Source organism: Leuciscus leuciscus, assembly GCF_965113295.1.
Source record: "Leuciscus leuciscus genome assembly, chromosome: 22".
Taxonomy (NCBI): domain Eukaryota; kingdom Metazoa; phylum Chordata; class Actinopteri; order Cypriniformes; family Leuciscidae; genus Leuciscus; species Leuciscus leuciscus.
The window spans coordinates 37,040,196-37,062,931 of record NC_138746.1 but is presented as its reverse complement, the minus strand read 5'-3'; the positions used below and the strand labels follow the sequence as shown (position 1 = coordinate 37,062,931).

At 41.7% G+C, this 22,736-nt stretch overlaps 1 protein-coding gene across 1 annotated transcript in view; it reads right to left on the bottom strand.

Annotated features, from left to right (window-relative positions):
• LOC309486107 (inactive phospholipase D5) overlaps positions 1 to 12,062 on the bottom strand; it is a 36,985-nt gene extending 24,923 nt beyond the window's left edge. The window contains exon 1 of the mRNA XM_082153234.1: positions 11,950 to 12,062. Within this exon, the coding sequence (XP_082009360.1) occupies positions 11,950 to 11,955 (6 nt within the window). The 5' untranslated portion in view covers positions 11,956 to 12,062. The remainder of the gene's footprint in view (positions 1 to 11,949) is intronic.
• Positions 12,063 to 22,736: the final 10,674 nt, after the last annotated feature.

Genomic DNA, 22,736 nt, shown 5'->3' with positions numbered 1-22,736 from the left:
AATCAGTGAATGAGGTACAGGTGAATGTGATCAGTGATAAGTGATGATGAGTCCGAGCAGTGAGTTATGGGAAATGTAGTTTGTGAGTGATAATAGTCTTATGTGGAGTGCCCTCTGGTGGCTCTCAAGGGCACTCCAGCTGGTGACCGTTACATAGCCCCCCCTTTAAGGAGCGGATTCCAGACGCTCCTAAAACTGTCCAGGAGGGAGGTGGAGCGGAGGCGGACCCGGGGGCGGGATGGAGGGCCAGGCCCGTGCAGCGGAAGAGGACCTGAAGACTCCGGCCGGGCGGAAGGCCAGGGCGGAGCAGGCTGTGCAGGCGACCAGGGCGGAGTAGGCTGTGCAGGCGGCCAGGGCGGAGAAGGCTGTGCAGGCGGCCCTTCAGGCGGCCAGGGCGGAGACGACCCTTCAGGCGGCCAGGGCGGAGACGACCCTTCAGGCGGCCAGGGCGGAGACGACCCTTCAGGCGGCCATGGCACAGGAACAGACACCGGCTCAGGAACAGGAACAGACACAGGGACAGGAACAGACACCGGCTCAAGGACAGGAACAGACACCGGCTCAGGTACAGACACCGGCTCAGGAACAGACAGCGTGACAGCGGCCATCTCTGTTGAGGGCTCAGGTTCAGGCATGTCAGCGGCTATCTCTGCAGAGGGCTCAGTCGACGTGGCAGCGGCCATTTTGACCAGAGACACTGGCTCGGTGGTGGCCATCTTGTCTGGAGACACTGGTTTGGCGGCAGCCATCTTGTCCGGAGACACTGGTTCAGCATACGTGACTTGAACAGACTCTGGATCGGCAGCGACCATCTTGTCTGGAGTCACTGGCACGGCGGCGGCCATCTTGTCCGGAGACACTGGCTCGGCAGACGTGACTTGAACAGACACTGGATCGGTGGAGGCCATCTTGTCCGGAGACACTGGCTCGGCGGCGGCCATCTTGTCCGGAGACACTGGCTCGGCGGCGGCCATCTTGTCCGGAGACACTGGCTCGGCGACGGCCATCTTGTCCAGAGACACTGGCTCGGCGGCGGCCATCTTGTCCGAAGACACAGGCGTGGATTCGGCCATCTTGTCCGAAGACACAGGCGTGGAGCCGGCCATCTTGTCCGAAGACACAGGCGTGGAGTCGGCCATCTTGTCCGAAGACACAGGCGTGGAGTCGGCCATCTTGTCCGAAGACACAGGCGTAGAAAGAGGAACAGATTCAGGCTCAGGCTCAGGCTCAGGCTCAGGCTCAGGATCAGGATCAGGATCAGGATCAGATTCGGTCTCAGCGGGACGAGACTCTGGACGGGCGGACGTGACGTGGAACTCTGGCTCGGGCTCGGCAGGACTGTCGTGAAGCTCTGGCTCTGGCTCGGCAGGACTGACGTGAAGCTCTGGCTCTGGCTCGGCAAGCTCTGGCTCTGGCTCGGCAGGACTGACGTGAAGCTCTGGCTCGGCAGGACTGACGTGAAGCTCTGGCTCTGGCTCGGCAGGACTGACGTGAAGCTCTGGCTCTGGCTCAGCGCGCTCTGAGCTTGACGGGACCAGCATCAGCGAGGGCTTTGAGCTGGGTAGGACCAGCGGCGAAGAGGACTTTGAGCTGGACAGGACCAGCGATGAAGAGGGCTCTGAACTGGTGGAACCAGCGGCGAAGAGGGCTCTGAGCTGGGCAGGACCAGCGGCGAAGAGGGCTCTGAGCTGGACGGGACCAGCGGCGAAGAGGGCTCTGAGCTGGACGGGACCAGCGGTGAAGAGGGCTCTGTGCTGGACGGGACCAGCGGTGAAGAGGGCTCTGTGCTGGACGGGACCAGCGGTGAAGAGGGCTCTGTGCTGGACGGGACCAGCGGTGAAGAGGGCTCTAGCTTGGCGGGCATGTCGCTTGCTGTCTCAGGTGCGGCGGGCATGACGCTCTCAGTCTCAGGGGCGGCGGGCATGACGCATACTGCCTTGGCTTCGGCAGATTTGGCGTGAAGTGCGGGCTCGGCTGGACTGGCGTGAAGTGCGGGCTCGGCTGGACTGGCGTGAAGTGCGGGCTCGGCTGGACCGGCGTGAAGTGCGGGCTCAGCTGGACTGGCGTGAAGTGCAGACGGTGACATGGCGTGCCACGGAAGGAAGCTCTCCAGACATCTGGAGAGTGCCTCTCTCCAATCCAGACCGGAGAGATCAGGGAGCTCCCTCGGGTCGACCTCCTTAGCCCCCAGCCGGTAACACAACTTAATAGCCTCGTCACCCAGAGAGCAAGAGGTAGCGAGAGGAACAAACCCCCAGGTGTACTGGAACAGATCGAGGCTATCCAGGGCCAAGGCCGCGATCTGTCCAGCGAACTCCCGGCTCATGCTGGGAAGATCAGGCGAGATCCGTACTGCTGGATTTCTGGAGGTCATAGCTGCTGGATCTGGGTGTGGCGAAGTCTTCTGTCACGAACTGCTCCAAGACACGAAGGTTAGATCCAAATGCAGCTTTATTGGCTGGGGAAATCCAGAGGCGTAATCCAATGTACAGGCTAGGGTCATACACAGGCAGGCAGTCAAAACAAAGAAAGAAACAAAACAAACAAACAGGCAGGCAGGGACCAGAGGCAAGAGAGTAATCCAGGATATCAAAAACCAAGAAACAAGAAAACCAGGGAACCGCTCAGAAATGCAGTGTAACACTTAACAAGACTTCACGGTGAGTGACTGAATAAACATGGTATAAATAGACTGAGACTAACAGGATGATGTGACACAGGTGAATACAATCAGTGAATGAGGTACAGGTGAATGTGATCAGTGATAAGTGATGATGAGTCCGAGCAGTGAGTTATGGGAAATGTAGTTTGTGAGTGATAATAGTCTTATGTGGAGTGCCCTCTGGTGGCTCTCAAGGGCACTCCAGCTGGTGACCGTTACAAGGAGAAGCACCAAAATGGAGCTGGGAATCTGAAGGATCCGGAGAGATTCTGTACGGAGGAATGAAGGATCTGAGGGATTCTGTACGGAGGAATGAAGGATCTGAGAGATTCTGTACGGAGGAATGAAGGATCTGGAGAGATTCTGTACGGAGGAATGAAGGATCTGAGAGATTCTGTACGGAGGAATGAAGGATCTGGAGGGATTCTGTACGGAGGAATGAAGGATCTGGAGAGATTCTGTACGGAGGAATGAAGGATCTGAGAGATTCTGTATGGAGGAATGAAGGATCTGGAGGGATTCTGTACGGAGGAATGAAGGATCTGAGAGATTCTGTACGGAGGAATGAAGGATCTGAGAGATTCTGTACGGAGGAATGAAGGATCCGGAGAGATTCTGTACGGAGGAATGGAGGATCTGAGGGATTCTGTACGGAGGAATGAAGGATCTGAGAGATTCTGTACGGAGGAATGAAGGATCTGGAGAGATTCTGTACGGAGGAATGAAGGATCTGAGAGATTCTGTACGGAGGAATGAAGGATCTGGAGGGATTCTGTACGGAGGAATGAAGGATCTGGAGAGATTCTGTACGGAGGAATGAAGGATCTGAGAGATTCTGTATGGAGGAATGAAGGATCTGGAGGGATTCTGTACGGAGGAATGAAGGATCTGAGAGATTCTGTACGGAGGAATGAAGGATCTGAGAGATTCTGTACGGAGGAATGAAGGATCCGGAGAGATTCTGTACGGAGGAATGGAGGATCTGAGAGATTCTGTACGGAGGAATGAAGGATCTGAGAGATTCTGTATGGAGGAATGAAGGATCTGGAGGGATTCTGTACGGAGGAATGAAGGATCTGAGAGATTCTGTACGGAGGAATGAAGGATCTGAGAGATTCTGTACGGAGGAATGAAGGATCTGGAGAGATTCTGTACGGAGGAATGAAGGATCTGAGAGATTCTGTACGGAGGAATGAAGTATCTGAGAGATTCTGTACGGAGGAATGGAGGATCTGAGAGATTCTGTACGGAGGAATGAAGGATCTGAGAGATTCTGTACGGAGGAATGGAGGATCTGGAGAGATTCTGTACGGAGGAATGGTCTCTGATCAGAGCTGCTATCTTGGCAAAAGAATGTTGCAATAATTGTGGCCAACGTGAACAAGAGAAAAACATTTATTTCATAATGAGATTTTCCCCCACTTTCTATTTTTTTTCTTCAATGATAGGTTACAATTTTGTGAATTTTTTTAATTAAAGATCAAAAGGATAAATAATATAGATTTATTTTCACAGCCTCCTTTGTTCATATTTACCAATGGTGCCAGTATTAGTGGAGAGCACTGCAATGCACCTCATAACCCTGTACTCCAGTTATATCAGATCAAATGCACATGATTATCTTTGCTTAATGTGATGAACAGCACCTATGCTAATTATTTTCCATTTGTTTTTCTGTTTAATTCGGGATGCCCATGTACATCAGCTCCAGTTCACAAAGACTTCCACTGCTTCAACACCTGTGACGAGACCTGTAACACCTGCAAGGACTTCAGATGAAGCTAACTGTAAGCTAATATTTTACATATATTGTAATCATTATGTTCACAACTGGTAATCATTACTTCAATGAGCTCATTGTTTGTACTTAAACTAGTACATTGTTAGCAATAAGCGCTATACAATAAATTAAATGTGTAGGGAATTGAGTGATCACCGGTGTAGAATGCGGTGCTGAGATCTAATGTGATCAAAACTACAGACAGCCCAGAGTCAAACAGCTACTAAATAATTTACAACTTTTAAAACAGCGTCTCTGTGCTGGGACCGGCTCTAGATACTGACTGAAATTTGACCAGGGTATCATTCTATAATATATTTGACAAGACCGTTTTTTTTTTAAGGATGAACCACTGCTTGTTTAATTAAAGAGCTGTTTGGACATACTAGGACCTATAATGACAATCAAGTCTTTCAGAAATCAAGGAGGAATAGGATCTAGAGGAGCGAATGTCAGTTTTGGTTAGACCTTATTTTGATGGTTCCCTTTAGACATTCCACGGACTATAAGTAACTTTACAAGTACATGACAACTTATTCTACTAACCCAAACCCTAACCCTAACCTAACAGTCTACTAATACTCTACTCATACTCTACTCATACTCTGAATTAGAAATTATTTCCATAATGACCAACACAATCTACCAAGAGCAGAGCAAATTACCATCTGGTTTTAAACATGCTTTTTTTAGGTGGTAAATAATGGTGCAAATACCAGTAAACTGACCAGCGCAAACCTTGCGTGATTCATTTAAATACTCTCCTCCCATACATTTTGCATCTGAAAGGGATACTTCTACAAATGCATATGCAATAACATCATCTGCAGAAATAACCCTGTCCTCACCTTTTCAGCACTCGTTTATCACTGCGTATCTTTAGTGAATCCTAACAGTAGTTTAATGACGCCAAAAGAAGGTTTGTGCTGGAGCGAGCTGTTAGTAAATCTGGCTCTAAATATATTTATTTATTTAATCTGGCTCTAAATATATTGCTCATTGTTAGTTAATGCAGTACTAATGTTAACTAATGAGACCTTATGGTAAAGTGCTTCTTTTATTTCTGACATATTTGCTGCAAACATACATAAACCACCACAAATCCTGAGAAGAAATGCATTATGGTTGTGTTTTCTTGTGTCCTATCAGAGGAATTGAATTAATCCAGTCTCAAAATCCAGGCTTTTCTGAGGCCTGCAGAGCGGAGGCGGTTACTAGAGGAAATCTCGGTTTAACACGTCCTGTATAAAACAATCTGACCTCCCACCTCACACAACCAGACTGTACGCTTGGTGAAGGAGACCGCCTGTCTCGAAGCGGGTTATTGACTGTAGGCTGGAAGCTCATGATCAATAAATCAATTACACCTGCATTAGCCAGACATGGGATCCAGTTGAACTTTGTTGAAAGGCCACAAACTCTGGTGAACACATCACAAAATCCCAGTGTGGAACATGTGCAGAGCGTCAGGCTGTCAGGAGAGGAAGGTCAGGAGCGCTCAAAGCAAAACACGAAGAGAAACTCACTCACTGCTCTTCAGTAGATTTAGTAGGATTCATCTATATTTCATTTATAAAGTAAAGACTAAGTGTTGTTTGACATTTGGTTATTTTCCATTGATAAAGACTGTTCTGTTTTTTATTTATATGTATTTCACAGGAATGCTATATTTGTTCAGCTCTATGTTGCTCATAATCGCCTCTACGAGAGGGAATGCAATCTGCACATGTTGCTTGTCAATAAATAAATAAATAATTCATGATACTTTCTCATCTTTTATTCTTAAAATATGTTGTTCTTACGGATATCTAGATCACCTCAGCGGGTCTAAAGCCCGGGGAGCGATTATTACACCAATAATGCTTTTTTATTTGACCTTTCCTTTAGTGTATGATATAGCATGTAAATGATATGCATAGTTATAAAGCAAAGTTCTCACCAAAGTGAGTTAAAGAAAACTGCCCGAAACATGTTAGTCCTTCCATTACTTCCATTACATCATCATCATGTGACACATGTGCATAATGCCCTCCTGCTGGCTACTTTGGCCCACCCACGAGCAGAGGTGTTTATCGGCCAGGAAGGGTTAGTGTTAGATTTAGGCCCCGATATACTTCAAGCGAAATTGAAGAAGGAACTGGCGTGACATCATTTTGAACGAAATCTGGCCAAAACAAAGTTTGTTTGTTTAGTTGGAAACAGTTCAGCAAAGCAAACTCTCTGTATGAACACCTACTAACTGGTCCATGATGATTGCGTAATGGGTGTGTTGTTCATTTCTTCACACGGTCCGTCGGGTCAGACAGTGAAAACATGATAACACTGATAAGGGGCTTTAGAGGTAAAAATTAAGTAAAAATTATAATCGAAATTCTGATTCCTAAACTTTAACAAATTTTCACCACTGATGGTGTTTTTCCCTGTTTAATAAGATATAACTAAAGGCTCCATGGATTTATTTTCCTCCAAACCACTAGATGGCACAAACACTCGCAACACTTTCCAAAACATCCACTTTTCAAGACAGCAGAGCAAAGCTGATTCTGTGCTAATTTGATCTGATATTTGATGTGATGTTTTGAAAAAATATTTTTTTGTAGATTTAAGTAGCAAATGAGAATCGTTAAAATTATTGAATATATTTTGAGACAAAGGTCTTATTAATGATTTTTAATTTTGTTCAAGCTAATTAAAGCAACAGTTTTTCAATAACGAAAGCATATGTAAAAGTATGGTATTTGGGGTAAAAGTTACTATAATTAACATGATAATAAACAACTGTCTGACTTTTCCAGTTGTTGGCATGGTTAGATTCAGATGTGGAAATATAATATTAATTTGGGCGTCCACCTTAGAGATAATTCAGATTCAACTGTATTGTCATTGTGCAGAGCCAGTGAAACACAGTTAGCATCTGACCAGAAGTGCAAACACTAAATATATATAAATTAATAAATCTGAACATATATATAAAATAACATATTATAGGAGAGCAAAAATAAAGGACACAGGGCAGAGACCAGCTCTATGCAGTTGTCTAAAAAACGACCAAATATATATACCAATATATTACAAAATGCAGTACAAGGTGCAAATGTAAACGGTCCCATCAGCGCAATGGCATCATGAGGTAGAGAAGAAAGTGCAAAAGAGGAATAATAAGAGACATTTGTAAGTGTGCAGAATGGAGGCATGTTAATGGACAATGCAGACCTTTTTTTATTATTTATTTTTAAGAAGGTCCAGGTTGGAGTTAGAGTTTTTAAGAAGGTTGGAGTTGGAGTTTTTAAGAAGGTCCAGGCTGGAGTTGGAGTTTTTAAGAAGGTCCAGGTTGGTGTTAGAGTTTTTAAGAAGGTCCAGGTTGGAGTTAGAGTTTTTAAGAAGGTTGGAGTTGGAGTTTTTAAGAAGGTCCAGGCTGGAGTTGGAGTTTTTAAGAAGGTCCAGGTTGGAGTTGGAGTTTTTAAGAAGGTCCAGGTTGGAGTTGGAGTTTTTAAGAAGGTCCAGGTTGGAGTTGGAGTTTTTAAGAAGGTCCAGGCTGGAGTTGGAGTTTTTAAGAAGAAGTTGGAGTTTTTAAGAAGGTCCAGGCTGGAGTTGGAGTTTTTAAGAAGGTCCAGGCTGGAGTTGGAGTTTTTAAGAAGGTCCAGGTTGGAGTTGGAGTTTTTAAGAAGGTCCAGGTTGGAGTTGGAGTTTTTAAGAAGGTCCAGGCTGGAGTTGGAGTTTTTAAGAAGGTCCAGGTTGGAGTTGGAGTTTTTAAGAAGGTCCAGGCTGGATGTAGTGTTCATCATTTTACTTTAGCGTTCAGTAAGTTGACCGCAGAGGGAAAGAAACTGTTCCTGAGTCTGATCGAAAGCTCCTATAACGTCTCCCAGATGGATTAAGAGTGAACAGTCCATGGCTGGGATGACGAGTGTCTTTAATAATGCGCCTTCCCCTTCGTGGGCATCGCTTGTGTAAATGTCTTTGACCGAGGGTAGTTGAGCACCAGTGATGTACTGGGCATTTGTCACCGCCCGTTGTAGTTCAGCAGTGAGTTTGTCAGATTATTGTTTGTCAGGAGCTGAACTCTTCCCTGGTCTTCTCACGGTCATCAATGATCAGGCCTGAAACTTGACTTCACAACTTTGATTGGTTCGAAGCACGTTTTATGGGTAATCGCTTTAGTGCCTGGTTACAAATCATACAAAATCACTTTATTATAGAAGATGTTTGTACTACGTTATAACGAGTCATTAATGTATTATAACTTATACGTTTCATAAACTAGTATTTAACCGAAGCTATAGATTGTAAAATTAAACATTTCTCGTTGTTAGTGTGTTTTTTAGTTAGCTTAGATAGTAGCATAGCATACAGCTAACGTTGTCCGATGATCGTGCTAGCTGAGCTTTACCTGAGCTTATACTGCCCTGATACTGCCTTACCGTATTCACAGCAACTCGTAGAACAGATTTAGATCAGGCATACTACTGGCATACTAATGGGGTCCTAAGCTCGGACTCATCTCTTCAGTAGGACTCATTTGTTCACCACACCGGCCGCTGGGATGGCGTCCGCGACGGGATTGTGGAGTTTGAGCCGTGCTCAGGGGAGCAGTCGTTGGATGTTGACATGGTTAGTGTCAGATGGGGAATATTATATTCCTTTGATTGTCCACCTCAGAGATAATCACCATATTTATAATAAAACCATAATATTGTATCATTATCATATAATAAAATATGTTTTAATGTTACTACTGTAAATCCAAATGAAATCATTATCTTTATTATTATCTTTCCGAATCTTTACTTTTTAAAATAATTTGTATGTATTTTTAGAATATATTTTTAAATTAACATATTTTAATGACAGTATATTTATTGAACAAAAATGTATTCTTTCATTTATCAAAATAAACAGAAAACAGTGCAAACTTTGCTAAAGTGATAGTTTTGAAGAAGTATTAACTTAGACACCATTAAAAACACTATTTTAGCTGAAGGTTTGTATGAATAAGTGCTGGGTTTGCCCCGTGTGTCTCAGGGGTATTAGGCTCGCCTCGACACCTCATACATTTATACGATTTGTTTTAAACAAAATAAACCACTTTTATGATTTGATTTCACACAAAATCTGTTGCTCCATAAATGTTCTATATATTTTGTTCTGCAATCATACACTATAGGAGTGATGAAGAGCAGCTTCTTCTGTAGGTGTGCCTTTGGCCCGTTGTATGTCACAGTTGTGTTTCTGTCTGAGTCTTGTTTTCATTAGTCACATGTCTTCCTCTGTACTGTTTTCCCGACACTCATTGGTTTCCACGATAACCTATATTAGTTGATCTGTCACACCTGTTTCCTCGTTAGTCTCGTCAGCTGTGTCTCGTTTCCCTGATCTGTTTCCCAATGTCTTTAAGCCCTGTGTGTGTGTGTGTGTGTGTGTGTGTGTGTGTGTGTGTGTGTGTGTGTGTGTGTGTGTGTGTGTGTGTGTGTGTGTGTGTGTGTGTGTGTGTGTGTGTGTGTGTGTGTGTGTGTGTGTGTGAGTGTGTGTGTGTGAGTGTGTGTGAGAGAGTGTGAGTGAGTGAGAGAGAGAGAGAGAGAGAGAGAGAGAGAGAGAGAGAGAGAGAGAGAGAGAGAGAGAGAGAACCTTCTGCCTGTCTTCGATGGACCTGTGTGATTTATATTATGAGTAAAAGTTTGCATTGGAACATTTGATTCTTCTTCTTCTTCTTCTTCTTCTTCTTCTTCTTGACACCCTACTTAAGCTGCTTTGAAGCCGTCTGTATTGTATAAAGCACAATCACGATATAAATACGCCTGACTTCTTTTGACTGGAGGCTGAATCTCAGAGCTGGTGTAAACATGTCCACATCTCTAAGATCAGATGCTGCTTTAACTGCTGGAAACGTCCCATCGCTGTCGTTCTTGTTGTGCGTTTGCTCGACTGGCTTCAGACCTGTGTCGGTCCATCAGGTCCTGTCTTAGACTGGCTCAGATCCTTATATATGTTCCTCCAGGAGTCATTCCTGTGGTGTTCCTCAAGGCTCAGTTTTGGGTCCTTTATTGTTTAAATTATGCGCGTTTCCTTTCGCTGGTGTAATTAATCAGCACAATATTTCCCTTCCCCAGTACGACCTCTTCTTAATGATCTTCCACTTGCACCTGATGCCCACAGTTCACCCTCCTGGACCGCACAGAGAGCTTATAACTGTGGACGTCTCAGAACTCTCCACATCTTAAGAAAGAGGGACTTGGTCTCGGTAATAATTCGCAGAGAGCATCTGTTCTTCAAATCTTGACTCTCTATCTGTTCTCCACAGTAAGTGATATTCTCTCCCCTTTCTGACAGTGAGAAACGCGTTCATGGATTTGTTACTTCTATCATTCAGAATTGAATTCATCCTCTTATTAGTTTTTAATTGTCTTCATGGTACTGCCCCGATATATCTTTAAAGCACGGTGAATATATACAGTATATCCTTCAGCAAGAAGTATCTTGCATCCAGTAGTAATTTGCTGGTTGTACAAAATCGGGGTAAACATTGGAAAATCAGCTTTAGTCGAGTCTGTCCCAAGCTTTCTTCCTGAAAACCTACGAGCGGTCGCATCACTGCGCGCTTCATTAGGGCCTTTCCTTGATTTATTGTATTGATGTATTTTGTTTAATTAGATATTCTATTGTATTTATGACATCCTTCATGCTTGAGCAACTCCTGACAACAGGATTCACTGTAATGCGTCTCTGCACAGCTTCTGGAGCCCAGCATTGGGAACCAGTGGATGTGTGTAAATAAGGTTGGAGCACTTCACTGAGAACTGTTTTGTGAACAAATCACAATATAATCTGGGGTTCCCAAAGTAACTTTTGTTAAAAAGTGAATCACTGACAGATTGCTTGCTTTTGTTTTGGAGGTTTTTTTAGATTTCTTGTTGGAACTTGATTTGTCATCTAGTCAGTAAATCAAGAATATGTTCTGCCCGGCGAGAGAAGATCTCTCAGTCTGTCTCTCACACACACACACACACACACACACACACACACACACACACACACACACACACACTCAGCAGTTATATTGTGTGAGCATGCAGAAAACACACTGAGGGAATCAAAAGTGTCACACTACATCATCACAGTAAGGATGCCATGTTTCACAGCTACGGTGTGTGTCCAGAAACACTTCTGCGTGTGCACAACAAGCTCTCCTGTATTCCCACCAGGTTTGGTGTATCGGCACCGTCTGTGTAAAATCCTCCAGTCTGCACCTTTAAGAAACTACAGTAACTTACACACACACTGAGCCTGAACACACGTCTCAGACTCACAGTCCATTGCTCACACCATAACACACAATCAAACACCGGAGATCTCAGGAGCTGAAGTGGCAGAGAGGAACGCTGGAGAGGAACTTGAACTAAAACACAGATCTTGTAAAAGCAATACTTTCAACATGAAAATCTTCATCAGTTGTTAGTGATGCTGAAGAGATGCCATCTGCTCATGCCCTGATTAGTGTGTGAAGACTCACCTTCATGATGGAGTGTGTGTGTCAGCGTATGAAGCGACTCGGGTCTCTGACGCAGATCAGTGCCTGCAGACCTTTATTGATCTGCTAAAGCACAGTTTCCAGCAGCTCCAGTGTTGTGAGCTCCTCAGTGTGAAACTGATCACTCCATCCCTCCTGTGCAAGAAGCAACCTCTTAACCCGTCCAGCCAATGAGAGAGCAGCTGTGCTCTGGCCCCGCCCCCAAGCAGAGAACCTGAACAACACTCATTCATATCCACATTACAGGACCACTCACACACACACACACACACACACACACACACACACACACACACACACACACGAGCGCGCAGATAAGAGCTGACTAAACAAATGGTAGACTAAAATCTGAGCATTTGAGGGAAATGCATGTACATAAACACCAACTATTACATTATAAGCAAAATATTCTTCCCCTAATGACCCTTAAGATACAGCACTTAAAATAATGGTTAGTATCAGCATAAAAAGGCATAAAAACAAACCATGGAACTGATTTCAAATCAAGATGAATATTTGGGGAGAGAGAGAGAGAGAGAGGGAGAGAGAGAGAGAGAGAGAGAGAGAGGGAGAGGGAGAGGGAGAGGGAGAGAGAGAGAGAGAGAGAGAGAGAGAGGGAGAGAGAGAGAGAGAGGGAGAGAGAGAGAGAGAGAGAGAGAGGGGGGAGAGGGAGAGAGAGAGAGAGAGAGAGAGAGACAGAGAGAGAGAGAGAGAGAGAGAGAGAGAGAGAGAGAGGGGGAGAGAGACTGAACGCAATCATGCATAACATCGATTCAGCATTTTAGGATTTTATGCGTTTCATTAGAACTTCCAGAAGGGGGCGCCGTTTGATCTGTGTTCTCTCTCTCTCTCTCTCTCTCTCTCTCTCTCTCATATGAGGAGTGGATAGTGCCACGGATAACTTACCGAAGTCGACAGTCGTGTACTTTTACGTGACAGAAGGGGTACGCCGCACCACAGACGCGTGACTCCAACGTCGCACCACAGCACGCCGCACCACAGACGCGTGACACCAACGTGTGACTCCAACGTCGCATCACAATAAAATAATATCTATTTTCCCCCCTAGCTTTTCTTATCTTTCCTTTGTTATCTTTCTAATCAATCATTCTTTTCTTGTATTCTGATGACATTGAAAATATCACTGATACAAATTTTGTTTTGTATACTAAGTTGTGTATGTCATTAATGTCATCTCTGAATGGTTTACAAACATAGTATTTTTTTTTTTTTAATAATTCACTCACTTTCTACTGGATATGAGGACTATGCAAATTATACACCATCAAAGTCACAACTTTTTGCACAATTATTAACAACAACTTAAAGTTGAACAGATAAATTCATTAATTGTAATCTATAAACATAATATTCTGGAATGTGTCATTCTGAGTTTTTACTTTTGAAGGTGGTAATAATTTTAATTTACACAGTTGACCATAATGGGCGAATACACAATATGAAACTATTCACGATATTGTTTACAGGAGAAGGTGACAAGAAAGTATTTTAATAGCCTATATTATTTACAAGAAATCAACAATGAAAAAAATATAAGACAGGGAAATAGTCTTTTAGTCACAAAATGCAAAACAATGTAGGTTCATGTTCAAATGTTCAAAACTAGGGCTGTCAGTGTCGACTATTTTATTTATATATTTTTTGGTCATAAAGATAGATCTGAAGTGAACAATAGCCTTTATGACTTAAATACATATTACAAATGAGGCAATATAATTGGTTCAAATAAAGTAGGGTATTAAAAGTAATTAATTATTTTATTTTATTTAACAACACTATTAAAATACATGAAGAAATATATAAACAATGAACATATGTATATTATGTACAAATGCCAACAGAGGGCGCAAGAGGGCTGACGATAATTGTTACACTTTACATCAAGAGCAGTACTACGGTGACGCATAGCTGCCACATACATATTATTTTTTCCCCTCAATTATGTTGTAATAACGAGATCTTGTGTCGTTTTAACGTCATCTTTTGTCGTAATAACGTGATCTTATGTCGTTAAAACGACATATTTTTCTCGTAATAACGAGATGTCGTTAAAAACGACATCTTTTTTTTGCCTTTATAAGGACATGTGTAGTCATGTACAAAATATGCCTTTATCCACATAAAATTGACAGCCTATCGCGCCTTTATCACACTTCTACGTTCAAAAAGCTTAAGCAAATAGTAACAGCCCCCAATCAGGCAAAATTAATCAATGAGGCCCTTTTTTAAAATATATTTTATATAGGCCTATAAGTTTTTTTTTTATATTATATATAGCCTAAGATTTATTTTTGTTAATAGGCTATATCTTCATTACCTAGAGATATAATTAAACAAAAAGTAGTCAAAACACATCTAACAGAACGTAGCCTAAGTTGTTTATTTTTTACAACATTGTGTTCTTATTTTGTTTAATTAACGAAATGTCAATCTTCATCTTTATAACAGAAGATACAATACAAAAATCTTCAAGATACAGCCATATAGGCTACAATCTTCACATGTATAACGGATTATCACCTTATAAACAGTCCTTTGTGTGGTGGAATAATCAATGCTATATAGAAATATATGGTTACCGGTAGTATAATTTAAACTTTATTTTATTATTTTATTTGTTCATTAACTAATTATGCTAACTCAACTAATTTAATGTAAAGAGCTGGATACTAATTACTAATTAAATAATGTCAAATATTAAATGTAGGCTATTGATTAGAGTTGCCATAGACTGAAGGATTTTTCTAAACTAGTTTTATTTAAGCAATTAGGACTAATCTCACGTTTAAATTCAATCCTGGGTGTGTATGGCTATTCCGCGCTCAAGCGCATAAAACTTGCCGCAAAGCACCGGCAAAAGTAGGCTAATGATATAATAAATGTGTCTGAAAAAAATAATTAAGCATTTTAATTGTTTATTAATGACTAGTCTTTTCTAAATCAGTGTAGGCTGCCTGCAAACATATCTACATCCCGCTGTAATTTAGCCTCTAGAGATGCGCCTTTCATACGGACAGGATTACATAATCAGATGGTATACCGTAGGCTATTTGCTTTCGATTGGATTTTTTTTCGTTGGTGGATAACATTTTTTATTTTTTTATAAACTTTATATAGATAGTTATATTTCTCATGTCTGTGAGGCTTGTCTATACACTGTTTTTCGGTTCGTTTTTGAGACGCGCTCGAATTCACAGAGATCATGAAAGCGCGCCCTGTTCGTTTTATTTTATTTTACAAAAGCACAACGTTTTCTTGTTGTTGAGAGTTTACACAAATAAAAGTAGTTGCGACTGATGTATTATTCTTTTCTGTATGACCAGAAATTATGGAGTATTTCAGTTGTTTCCACTGTTGATAGGAAAATGCGAGTGATGGCACCGGCGCGTCCATGTCATGCAGTGCGCGCTCCACACTCCGCGCTCCACACTCCGCACAAACACGATATGCGCTTAATAATAGCGAACATTTATCTAGGTTAACGTTAGAGCGAGCGGCCATGCCAGACTGATAAGTCTTCTTCATGTTTAACAAATCAAATTCTGTTTTATTTTATTGCGCCAGTTTGAAAAGGATCGACGACTGAAACACTTAGCAGCCTATACAGATAAACGCCCAACGCTGGTGTTTTTCTTTAAACAAATTCGTTTAGTCTTTAAAATAAATATTGTTTGTGGGCTAATTAATGCCACAATCATTTGTTTATTTTATTGGCTACTTTTATTTTTCATTTTTGTTTTGCATTGAATACCATTTAAAGGATTTGCTGTGCACCGCAATGCCATCCTCCCATAGAAAGCCACGTTAAGAGCCACCTTTATTTTCTTTATAATAAGGGTTTCTATCGGAAAACGCTTAACGCATAATTAAATGCATTGCGTTCATATTCTGGGCTCATCTGCTTTTCTGTAGGATAGTATGGTTTATTAATAAGGTGTGTAGGCTATAGCATTTGATCTTTATCACTGAAGTAGCCTATTAAACCACATTAAGCTTTTTCTTTATTATAAGGGTTTTCTATGGGAGGAAAACGCTTAGCCTAATATGCAATTAAACACAATGTTCGTATTCTGGGCTCATCTGCTATTATTAAGGTGTGTACAGAATTTGATCATTTAACATGAATGTCCGTTGGGGGCTGTTATTTCTTCAGCTTTTTGAACGTATGGTAAAGACATGATTGGCTATCAATTTTATGTGGATAAAGGCATATTTTGTAGCCTACATGACTACACACTTGAGTGGAAAAAATTATATGTATGTGGCAGCAATGCGTCACCGTAGTTTTTCATTAACTTCGATTTATGAATAAAGAATTTTCCAAGCAAAATTATTAAGTTGACTATATATTGTACAGAGAAATTTGAGTCAGAAAATTAAAAGAAGATATCAAAATTAGATAAATGTAGGCTATGTTTGAGCCATGTTGTCCATTAATGAAACATTGGCTATATCATTCCACAGAGAAGAGCTATGTGAGCAATTATAGAATGGTCTAACGTTTCCGTTTCCATAAAGCAAAAGCTGCATTTTTCGTCTACGGTATACATTTTTAGATAATCTTGTTACAGGGGTAATAATGGTAAATAATTTTAAATGATATTTCTTTTACTTTGTTTGTAATTAAAAATGTATGTGGGTTACTCCATGCTCTACTCCAATTAATATTTTCATACAAGGGGGACCATTTGTATCTGGAGGCAGGGATAGATTTTGCAAATAAAATATTTTTTATTACATTATATTGGGACGACGTGTGTATCAGGCGTCTTATTAGGCGACGTACTGAGGGACGACGTGTGTATCAGGCGTCTTATTAGGCGACGTGCCTGGTTCAGACGTTATGATTTTTTATACATTTCTCACGTACGCCGTCGCCACGTCGCCGTAAGGTATACGTTACTACTGTGACGCCGCCGTGACGTCGCCGCCGGTCTGTCGTCTGACGTCTCTATCAATCCCATTCAAAAATAGACACGGACTGACGGCGACGGAAGGGTAGACTGCTCCTTCGCCTTCTTCAGGGTAGACTTAGAAAAGGCATGATCTACCCGCCATATCTCTCACTCTCACTCACTCACACACACACACACACACACACACACACACACACACACACACACACACACACACACACACACACACACACACACACACACACCTGACATCTCTCTCTCTCTCTCTCTCTCTCTTTCTCTCTCTCTCTCACTCACACACACACACACACACACACACACACACACACACACACACACACACACACACACACACACACACACACACACACCTGACATCTCTCTCTCTCTCTCTCTCTCTCTCTCTCTCTCTCTCTCTCTCTCTCTCACACACACACACACACACACACACACACACACACACCTGTGGGTGGGGATATTTTTGGGGATATTTAATTTAATTTTATGAATCAATAAATTCCTCTTGAAACAAACTTTGTTGTATTATTTTAATTTAATACTGTGAAGCTGCTTTGATACAATCTGTATTGTGAAAAGCGCTATACAAATAAACTTGACTTGACTTGACACCTGACATCTCTCTCTCTCTCTCTCTCTCTCACACACACACACACACACACACACACACACACACACACACACACACACCTGCCATCTATATTATACTTAATGTACATTGATTTGCATCTTGCATGCTGATTGGCTCCCATCTGCTATGCATTCACGCAATGTTGGAATTACCGTAATTACGAGATTCCGACTTTGATTACAACTCGTAATTACAGCTTGTATGAAAAGTCGCCGACGTACAGACGAGGCTTTTCTCTTCACAGAGACAGAACAGTTCATTTCCACATTTTTGCGACCGTGACTGAAATCAAATATGGTAATCCGGATACTCAAAGACTGAGTTTTCGTTTCGAAACGCTCTCCGTCCACACTGGCGTTTTCAAGCGTTTCAAGTTGCTCTTCCACATCTGAACATCTGAAAGGCTTAAGTCATCACTGCGCATGCGTAAAATATAATACACGCTCACTAAATTGATACAGAGGGACTAGATGTAATTTCAGAAGTTGTCAGATTATTCCTGTAGACTGCAGGGATGCATGCAGAACTAGGCAATAAAACCTCCAGTTTAAACTTGGAACATTTAATGATGTAGGCTAATAACATTTATTTACTTACTGTAGGCTTACTCGTCCACTAGAGGGAGCGGGAACTGTACATTCTGTGGGCAACTATTTTATTTTTTAAATGAAGACAGCCTTGAATATGTTACGTGGGATTTGCAGTGAGATATTATATGGCACAGAATAAAGATAATTAAATGTATATGTCGGTAATAAATCAAACAATTGTAAAAGAAAAAGAAAAAAGAAAGAAATATTTTTAACATTATATAATTGTTGTATTCATTACAGGCCTAGCTCATGTCCCGGAGTGTCCAGGAGAGGTCACTGTGCTCATGTTATATATCTGAACTCTCCTGTAGCGGCAAGAGGAAGAGGTGTGTGGACATGATGCTTCAGAATGAAACTGATCAAGTTTAGCAGTTTTGATTTGATTGCATTGAGTTATTTCTCCATAAGAAACCTTGTTTTATTTGGTACTTGATCATAATCACTAGAACAATGATAAGATGCATATTAATATGCATGTAAACTTATTTTCAAGATGCACTGTAAACATGCCAACACTTCTATTCTTCCTCAGTGCTCACTGTGTGTTATAAGACTCGGGATAAATTAATCCTCTGTTCCGATTCAATGGTGGCACTACTGAGCTCACAATCATTCCTGACGAATCAAAGCGGCATTTTAACAGAGATGATGGCAAGAGGCAGCTTGAATATTAACTCGGTTTATGCAGGACCAGTGCTGGAATTACAGGGAATGAAGATACAGACAAAATGGCCACAGAATCATTAATTCATTCCATGCAATGGAAAATGGCAGTATTGTTGGGACACATCTTATACTGGGAGATATTATCATAAGACACAAAAGAGCATAAAGAAAAGTAAAATCACGGAACACTATAATATAACATCATGAGGAATCATAATACAGGTTTGTGTGATGCCGATTAGAAGAAATGTTAGAGCGTGTGTAAATTGTGTGTCCCGTATATGAGAGATAAGAGAAAGGAGGAATCTTATTAAAGAATTACATAATCAGGATGTCAATTCACAGTAGATAACGGTCCAAGTTCAGGAAAATGCATAAATTATGATGAGTGGTCTTAAATGTGGTGTAGGAATATTTTATAGGTATTATCAATGTTGAAAACAGTTGTGCTGCTTCATATTTCTGTGGATCTGCTCCCATTGAACATTTTGGTGTAAGATATTTTTATTTAATTTTTTATTTTGTAAAATAAATTAATACATTTATTTAGCATGAACACATTGAAGTGTTTAAAAGTAAAGACACTTATAATGTTACAAAATAACTTTATCAAATAACCCTGAAAAACAAATGTATCACAGTTTCCATAAAAATATTAATAGATCTTGATGAGCAGAAGATTTTCATGCCCATTTCCCAAGTTCCTCTAGAAATGCCTTTTCCACAACTGCAGTACCAATAAACATATATAGCTGCAGGCAGCGATGCGGGGCCACGACCCTGGAGGGATGAAGCACAGATAGGTTCAGATGTACAGGTCGGATGAACTTCAGAAATTCAGATGAGAACGAACACAGAATTAACAAAAACACACTTATTTCTAATCCTGGATGAAGAAAGAATAGTACTGCGCTGAAGGGGTGAGTCTGGAGTTCACTGCTGCTTCAATGTATATGTAATAATCAATGATTATAATCAGTGTATTAATCAATATCTAAATATCACATGAGTTGATTGAGTTCTCTGGAGATTTTACTTTGTTATAGAAGTTCCCAGTGTGATCACTGACATGTTCTTCTCATGTATTCTCTAATGTCAGTATTTGAGATCTCAGTGCAGTAACAGTGCTGGCTCATTCAGCCCGGCTTCCAGAGATGAAATAGGGACTTGTTTTGTGTTTGAGAAAGTCTTCATCGTGTTAAACACACAGGGGTCATACATGGGTCACTGAAGTCTATACAGTAGTTTAAGGGTCCATTTCTCAGTTAAAGCCTTACTTTCCAGTCAGACTGAAGTGTAGCTCTCCCTGAGAGAAAGAGCATTATCTTGATGTTTTGAGATGACTGTTTATAGTTAGAGCCTGGCCAAATCCAACCATGGAAAAGCTGTGTGTGTTAGACTGTGTGTGTGTGTGTGTGTGTGTGTGTGTGTGTGTGTGTGTGTGTGTGTTTCTTAGTCTTCTTGGTTACAGGTTAAGGAACCACTGGCATTATTGGAGATTGACTGAGTTGTTGTTCTGGACATGCTGGCGTTCAGAAACCCAAATCTGCGACCCGGAAGGTCACGACGTGCCGAACTTTGTATGAACTCCTGTGTGAGTCTTGAAGCTGAACTTCTGCTGATGAAACTGCACACTATCTTCAGTAAAACGTTTCTTTAATTTATTATAATTCTGACTCCGGGTCTTCATTCATCAAATCTGGTTCTGGGTCTTCGACTGTAAATCCCCTTACAACGCTTCCGGATACTAAAGGAATCGAAACCTGACACACAGTTTTATACAGCTGTCACACACAGGACACACAGGGTCAGGGTCAGGGTCAGGGTCAGGTCAGGGTCAGGGCCAGGGTCACGAATCTCAGAGCGCCACAGACGTGTTCGCACAGATGCAGAAGTTCCACGGTTCAAGATATAAAAAAAAAGTATATTGTAACAAAGTAAACAAATTTTGCAATCTGTAAAAAAAGTATAGAAATGACAACGTACAGTAGAAAGGTGAATAAAGTGTATACTGTATCCACTGCAAGTGTAGTGTTGTACTGGATATCGAATAGTTGGCCTATTGAATGTCTGTATATTCAGCACTTGTGTACTGTGATGATACCGTGACCCACTGTAGAGGCCATACAGGTTACAGTAAACACTCTAGATGAAGAGTCAGAGAGAGAGATTCTGCTTCATCATGTGTTCATGTTGATCCGGCCGGAGGAGTTTCTCCTCATCTCAGACTCTCTGCAGGAGAAGAGGAAAACCCTGAAGCAGATCCAGCCTCGACAACACTATACACACTCTTCCTCATCCTCCTCTTCCTCACTGTTCACCACCTCTTCCTCTTCCTCATCCTCTTCCTCCTCTTACACACCTGCTCTTCCTCATCCTCATCCTCTAGCCGTTTCTCAATACCAAGTACGCAAAGTTCGGACTTGAGTCCTTGGTAGTTCGGACTTGACAAGTTCGACTCAGGAGAACGAACTCCCGAGGACGGGAGGACGCAAGTCTGATAATTCTGAAATGGAACAGCGGCGTACTTGATAGCAGAGGTGGGCACAAATACATCAAAAACTATTTTTTGTTACAAACTACAAATACTGGCTCATGAAATGTAACAAAATAAAATACAAAATACTGATGTGAAAAATGTATTTAAATAAAATACAAGTAATTAGTATTTTGAAAATACAAAAATACTCCCACAATAATCTTAAGTTTTTTTTATTTTTTTATTACTGAAAGGTCAATAACACAAATAGTAGCAATAACACAAATATGAGAAATGTGTACATTCAAAATGGCGAAATAGCACAATAAAAAAGCATTGGCATTTCACTAAATCTCTACAGGGCCTGAAATAGCTCCCTCTGACGTAAATGGCATGTACAAGTGCTGGTCATAAAATTAGAATATCATCAAAAAGTTGATTTATTTCAACTTAACAGGTGAAACTAATCTGGGGGGATAGGCTAGTACTTCAGGGGAAAAAAAATAACAGACCGAGAATTTTCGTCACAAAATCTAAATTCCATTTTAATCATAATATGTGTGGGTTTGTTTTACACACGAGACTCTAACTGCCTAGCCTAGAAATCTAGACGCACCCTAGCGGCAGCAAAATGTATTTTGCAGCCAGGGTAGTCTAGCTAGCCTGGCAAGCCAGACCTACATCAAGATGTTAGGTCTGGCAACTCACCATAGACACGGCTCAATCCGAGGGGCGGGATAAACGGCTGTCTTTCAAATTCCCTCTGCACGTAATAGGACAGCGATTCAACCAACCAGAGCGTTTTCCCAACAGCGGAGCTAATGCTAGTCGATAGATTCAACTTTTGAATCTGGCCGGCAAAACTACGAACACATCTTCCTTTTTTAAGAATGACTAAAGTGCCGTTCTTTGCTCTTTTCTCAAAGAAAAACTTAACTCCAAGTCCTCCAGAGTCGCGGACAAAGCCATTATGAAAGACAGCAGCCGCCATTCTTTTTTTTCAAGTAGCAGGGAACCGCCGCAACTCTGCCGTCATTATGTTAAGCCCGCCCCGCCTACTCTATACACGATGTGATTGGCCTGACCCAATTTAGGTTTTTACAGCTCCGAAAGTCAACGGAGAGTTGCTAGAGTCAGTGGTTCCCAAACCTGTCCTGAAGGCACCCCAATACTGCACGTTTTCTTTGTCTCCCTAATCAAACACACCTGATTCAACTCATCAGCTCATTATCACATGGGTTAATGAGCTGATGAGTTGAATCAGGTGTGTTTGATTGGGGAGACAAAGAAAATGTGCAATGTTGGGGTGCCTTCAGGACAGGTTTGGGAACCACTGTGCTAGACTATAGCCTAGAAATCTAGACGCACCCTAGCGGCAGCAAAATGTATTTTGCAGCCAGGGTAGTCTAGCAACTCTCCGTTGACTTTCGGAGCTGTAAAAACCT